At 45.6% G+C, this 6,403-nt stretch overlaps 2 protein-coding genes across 3 annotated transcripts in view; one reads left to right on the top strand and one right to left on the bottom strand.

Moving 5' to 3' along the window:
* The window catches only part of Zmat5 (zinc finger matrin-type 5), a 29,577-nt gene extending 24,468 nt beyond the window's left edge, over positions 1 to 5,109 (bottom strand). The window contains exon 1 of one of the 2 annotated variants that reach the window (XM_005366142.3): positions 5,035 to 5,109. The gene's annotated coding sequence lies outside the window, so the exon portion shown is untranslated. The other variant, XM_013353405.2, reaches the window with a different exon arrangement.
* Positions 5,110 to 5,382: 273 nt separating this feature from the next.
* Positions 5,383 to 6,403, top strand: part of LOC101981238 (cytochrome b-c1 complex subunit 9) — a 2,382-nt gene continuing 1,361 nt past the window's right edge. The window contains exon 1 of the mRNA XM_005366140.1: positions 5,383 to 5,599. Coding sequence (XP_005366197.1) covers positions 5,453 to 5,599 — 147 coding nt within the window. The 5' untranslated portion in view covers positions 5,383 to 5,452. The remainder of the gene's footprint in view (positions 5,600 to 6,403) is intronic.

The following is a 6,403-nucleotide window of genomic DNA, read 5'->3' as shown; positions in this document are numbered from 1 at the left end:
GACCAGGCTGGTCTCGAACTCACAGAGATCCGCCTGCCTCTGCCTCCCAAGTGCTGGGATTAAAGGCACGCGCCACCATCGCCCGGCTGGTGCACGCTTTTGATTCCAGCACTCGGGGAGGTTGAGCAAGGTGGATGGGTCACTGTGAGTTCAAGGTCAATTTGGTCTACACGGGGAGTTCGAGGTCAGCTTGCCCCCACAGAGAAGAGACCCTTTCTCAAAGCAACAGGAATGCTTCCCAGCTCCATCTCACCCCTTCAGAACCGGAAAGACAAATGTTGGCGAGGGAACTTCGGGAGCGGACCCTTCCTGTGCACTGCTGGTGTGTGGTGTTTGTCAGCACCACGGTGGAAATCAGTACAACGGCTCCTCAGAAAGCGAACATATGGTTAGCATACACTCAGGCAGGCCACCCTTGGGTAATACCTGAAGGCCTCAGATCAACACAGCACAGACACCTGCACATGTTCATAGCCACACTCTGGGGTCAGCCTAGGTGTCCATCAACAGACAAATGATTACGGAAATGGGACATATATACAATGGAATTTCACCTAACCACAAGGAACAAAATCATGTCCTTTACGGAAAATGGATGAACTGGAGAACATCATATTAAGGGAAGTGAGTCAGACTCAGAAAAACAATTATCATATTCCATCTGTAGATCCTAGATTTTATACAGATACATAAAAATCATAAATGCATATAAGATACGAAAGTAGAAGCAAAACTATGTGTGGGAATGTTTGGGAATAATCGGAAAGGGCCAGAGTACATAATGAGTTTGTGTGGAAATGTGTTTATGAAGTCCATCCTTAGCACAAGCAATTCTAAAAACTACTGAATTGTTTGTAAGAAATCTAAATTCAGTATAAACTTAATTAATTAAATTTGCTAGTAACTAAGTATCCTTGGGGAAATTGAGCTTGTTAGGTTATGCATCCCAAGTGTTAAAAAGAAAATCAAATATATTAAAATCATGAATGGAGTTACATGTTCGAGGGGATGTAATTAAGCTCAAAGTAGGGCTGAGTGTCTAGAGGAATTCAGTTTGTTCAAGCTGAGTTCAAACATTAATCAAAAAAACGTCAAGGTCGTTTTTCTTATTTCCCTAAGTTTTTGTGAAGAGCACTGAAGATTTTTTTTTCGCCCACTGAGACAGTCTCACTTCATAGCCTAGGGCTGGTCTCGAATTTTCAATATTTCTGCCTTCTTCTCCCAGACTGCTGGGATTACAGGTAAGCACCACTATGCCTGGCTCAGCAATTACATTAAAAACTTTTTAAAAAATTTTTTTTGCTGGGCTGTGGTGGCGCACGTATTTATTTATTTATTTATTTTGGATTTTCGAGACAGGGTTTTTCCGTAGCATTTTGGTTCCTGTCCTGGAACTAGTTCTCGTAGACCAGGCTGGCCTCTGCCTGCCTCTGCCTCCCGAGTGCTGGGATTAAAGGCGTGCGCCACTACCGCCCGTCTGGTGGCGCACGTCTTTAATCCCAACATTTGGGAGGTAGAGGTAGGCAGATCTCTGAATATAGGCCAGCCTGGTCTACAGAGTAAGTTCCAGAGAAAACTTGTATAGAAAAGATTGTTTTGTTTGTTTGTTTTGTTTTTCGAGACAGGGTTTCTCTGTGTAGAACTTGCTGTCCTGGAACTTTCTTTATAGAACAGGCAGCTAAAAATCAAGACAGGGTCTTACTATGTAGTCCTGGTTGGCCTAGAACTTGCTATATTGCTCAGGCTGGCTTCAAGTTTACAGAGATCTGCCTCTTCTACCTCCTAATTCGTGGGATTAAAGGGATGTGCCACCACCCCAGCATTTAAACATGTTACTAAAAAAAAAATTAAATGTTTTACTTTATTTTTTTTTAATTTTATTTTATGGTCAGTGTTGTTTATGTCTGAGTGAGGTGTCATGTTGCCTGGAACTGAGGTTACAGACAGCCGTGTGGATGTGGATGTTGAGAACTGAGCCCAAGTCCTCTGGAAGAGCAACCAGTGCTCTTAACCACTGAGCCATCTCTCCAGTCCCCTAAAACATGAGAATAAAATTAAGGCTGGACATGGTGGCACATTTGAATCCCAGGACTCAGGAGGCAGAGACAGGCAGATTTCTGTAAGTTTAAAGCCAGCCTGGTCTTCAGAGTGAGTTCCAGGACGCTACACAGAGAAACCCTGTCTCCCATAATAATAAGTAATAGTAATAATATTAATAATGAGGAGGAGGTGGCTTGACTGATGGCTCAGTGGTTAAAGCACTTGTTTCTCTTGCAGAAGACCTGGATTCAGTCTCCAGTACCCACACGGCACCTCACAACTATCCATGATCCCATTCTGGAGATCCAAGGCACAAATGTGGAGCACAAACATACATACATTCAGGCAAAACACTCACACATGTAAGATAAAAATAATAACTGTTTAAAAATGACACTAGGATTGGCATACGAACAGTCAGGAGGACCAATGGAACCAAATAGAAGACCCGGATATCAATCCACACATCTTTAAACACCTGATCTTTGATAAAGAAGCAAAAAATATCAAATGGAAAAAAGAAAGCATATTTAACAAGTGGTGCTGGCATAACTGGATATCAACATGTAGAAGAATGAAAATAGACCCGTATCTATCACCATGCACAAAACTCAAGTCCAAATGGATCAAAGACCTCAACATAAAGCCAGCCACACTGAACCTTCTAGAAGAGAACGTGGGAAGTAAGCTAATAAATATAATGTCAGATGCCTGGCAGGAGGATTATATTGTAAGTCTCCCAAAATCCAGCCCATGACACAAACAGGCATGGCTGCTATCAGCAGTCTCTCCCCAAGATAGCCAGACTATGGGGAGGAGGGAGTGTGTCTGCCACTTCTTTTAGTTTTTCTAGTAGAATTTTTTGTAAAAGCTTTTTTTCAATTATAAGATTCACATGTGTTTTTAATAAAAATATAATCAGAAAATAGAGAACCCCCCAAAAAATGACACTAAGAAAAATTAAATAAAATAAAACGAGCCACACTTTTAACTCCTTGTACCCATAGTACTCATCCCACGTAAAAGTGATTCCCTGTCCTCTGAACTTGTACTCAGCCAAGTGTGCTGTAGGTCTCTTGCAGGTGATCAGCAAACCCTAAGCAGCCTTTCCCTGTAGGCTCACAACTTCCTGCCAGACATTAATTACCAGGATGCTTTGCAACAATATCCACACTGAGAGGAGCTCATCTCTTCTAGTTCCTAACCAGACTTTACTGTTGCTCTCTACAGTTTACATGAATAGGTAGATAGTCAGAACTAACCAAGGTCACAAGGGTCAGGAGAGCTATGCCAGAGGTCAGTCCTTGGTTTAATCTAGGAGTCTATAATGCAGTCCCTGCAGCCAAGGATAACTTTGAATTTCTGCTCCTCCTGCCACCACCTCCCAAGTGTCGGGACTATAGTCCTGGCCAGCCTTCAGGCTCTATCCCAGTCCCAGGCCAGCCCTCTAATCTTCAGAATCACAGCCCCATTGGCCCTAGATGCTTCCGCTTCATATCTAAGAGACCGCTCATATGAAACGTGATTTATAGAGCTGGAGAGCATGTTAAAAGCATGTACCGCTCTGACAGAGGACCCAAGTTTGGTACTGGCACCTACATAGGATAGATCACAAACCACCTCTAACTCCAGCTCCAGGGGATCCAATACCTTCTCCTGGATTCTGTGGGCACTGCCACCCAGGAGCACATACTGACCCCTCCACCCACCTTACACATATGCATAGTTTACTGTAACAAAAAATAAACTTTCAACATACACACAGTTTACAGGCCAGGCATGGTAGTGCAGGTCTATAATTTCAGCCTTCCAGAGACAGAGTCAGGCTAGTCCATATCGAGGCCAGCCAGACCGAGTGTTAAAATTTGTCTCAAAACAGTCAAACAAAAACCATTTAGTCCCTGAGGTCAAACTTTGATTTACCCTAGATGTTAATTCTTCCTTTTGGAGGGGAGGGGGTGTTTCAGGATGGGATTTGTCCACGTAGCCCTGGCTGGCCTTGAACTCAGAGACCCACCTGCCTCTCTGGAGTGCTTGAACTAAAGGCCTGCACAATCGAGCCAGACTTTTAATTCCTCTTTTTTACACACATTTGCTAACTTGCTCGGTCTACCCCACCTCCCAAAATGCAACTCAAATCTAAAGATTATTCTAGTCCACTCTACTCTAAATCACCTTCCTCTATAATTTCCCCTCTTCAGTCTATTTTCTACCAAGGAGCCAGAAAGATTACATTAAAATGTAAATTAGATCTTGTCACATTCCAGTTTAAAGCCCTTCAGTGACTCCCTAGTGCAATTAGGAAAAAAAGAAGCGACTCCTTACCACGGGTTACATGGCCAGACAAGAACAGACCTCAGGCCACCTATTCAGTGTCCACTCCACAATTTGTCAAGCACCCCGGCACTGCGACTGCCTCTAAAACTTCAGACAAACATAATCCTATTTACGCTGTTACTACAGAGCCGGTCCTCCGTTAAGTGGCTACCCAAGCTTAAAGAGCACCACCAACCTGTCCAAGCATTCAGCTTTCTCTTCTACAAAGTCCTAGTCTCCAGAAGCGCTGGGCCTCTCCATTACCCACACACAATAGCCCGAGCTGGGGACCAGTTCAAGACGGGAAGGGGGTCCTCAGAAAAGTATTTGTACGGTGCCTTTTACAACCAGGTCGCCCGCCTTCGAAGCCAGCGTTCTTGGCTTCAAAGCCTACGAGCTGGAGGACAGGAGGCAAAGGCACCTTTTTCTCCTGAGGCGTGACTGAAGGGTTAGACTTCTAGGGCCGGACTTTTGCCACCTCCAAACCTACACCTGGAGTAGGTTCCTAGAAGACGAGGCTCGGGGGCGAGATGAAGCCACGGAAGTTCAGGTCCCCTAGCCTCTCTAGCCACTCTCTATGCCAGAAAATGCTGATAGCGAGGATTCAGAACGAAGAGCTAAATAGTGTGGGGAGAGAAGCAGCCTAGAACTCAGCCTGGGACGTCTGGCCAAAGATACCTGGCTCCGTGGCTGGACGGCTCCGGGCTCCTCCTCTTGTGTTCGCCGGTCGCGCTCTGCTCGATGGGATTCGTAGTCCTTCATAAGGTGTACGCGAAGACAGAACACTAAGGCAAGATAGCGCGGAGAAAGATGGGAAGCCAAAGGGCTTTGGGGAGTTGTAGTTTAAAATATTCCTACAGCAAGACATAATTGACTAGAAATACTGGAAAACAAATTTTATCAAGCGTTAGCTGTGTGAATATAAACAGCGTTTAAGAATCTGTATTCTCTGCAAGTTATTAGTTTCTGTGTAATCCAAAATATCAACGCCAAGATACAGAGGAGGAACTACATTTCCCATAAAGCAGTGCGCGTTGGGTGTAGCGAGAAGGGTCTCTACGAAGGCTCAGTGGTGCCAGTTCAGTAGCAAGGCAACATGGCGCCGACAATCGCTTCACGTCTGTACTCCCTGCTGTTCCGCAGGACTTCCACCTTCGCCCTAACCATCGCAGTGGGCGCCCTTTTCTTCGAGCGCGCTTTCGACCAGGGCGCAGACGCGGTCTACGAGCACATCAACGAGGGGGTGAGGGCCTGGGCCACCCTGACCTTGGGCCCGCCTGAGGGGTGACTGGGAAGGAGGGAGGGCGAAAGTCAAGTCTTCCCTTACCAGGACCGGGGTGAAGTATGTCCATTGTCTTGAGACTATACTTTCAGTTCTCTTGACCTGGTATGAGTCCCGGGCCTCACACTGACCCCACATTGCAGGGGTTGGGAGTATCGGTATGTCCTGCCACACTTCCCACATGCTCATTTGCAAAAGCTAATGCCTGAGACTTTAAAGGTCCGAACTACGGTGGCAAGTGAGTTGGAACCCCGACCTCTGCCTCCATGGGTGGTGTCAAGGGCAGCAGGCCAGTCGTTAAAAGTATGTCTCCATAGACTGTGTGGCTTATAAAATTGATGTATGTTTCAGTTCCCAAGGCCTCCCATGCAGGCAACTTTTCTTTTGACTAAAACAAAAGTGGAGGCGATAAAATCTCAAGTCCTGGCTGGGAATACTGGAACTTTCCGGTTAACGGTGGCATTAAGTGAAGATCATAGTAGTAATTACCTCCTGGGATACAGATGAGGTGCTACCGTTAGGATACACTGAAAGATAGCATCCACCGTGTGTCTTAGAGAACGTGGGCACATAAAGTAGGAAATGGCAAGTCTTTTTTCACTTAACCGTTGCAGGTACTTGTGCGTATTTTATGTCATGAGGCTGTGGCTGTACTGGGAAAGGCTGGTCCAGATGGCCAGTCTGCTGTTCTCCACTCTGCGCCGGCTTCTGTTCTCTCTCTCTCTCTCTCTCTCTCTCTCTCTCTCTCTCTCTCTCTCTCTCTCT

Source organism: Microtus ochrogaster, unplaced genomic scaffold, assembly GCF_000317375.1.
Source record: "Microtus ochrogaster isolate Prairie Vole_2 unplaced genomic scaffold, MicOch1.0 UNK6, whole genome shotgun sequence".
In the NCBI taxonomy this organism is placed as follows: Eukaryota; Metazoa; Chordata; class Mammalia; order Rodentia; family Cricetidae; genus Microtus; species Microtus ochrogaster.
This window is presented reverse-complemented; position numbering and strand designations above follow the sequence as displayed.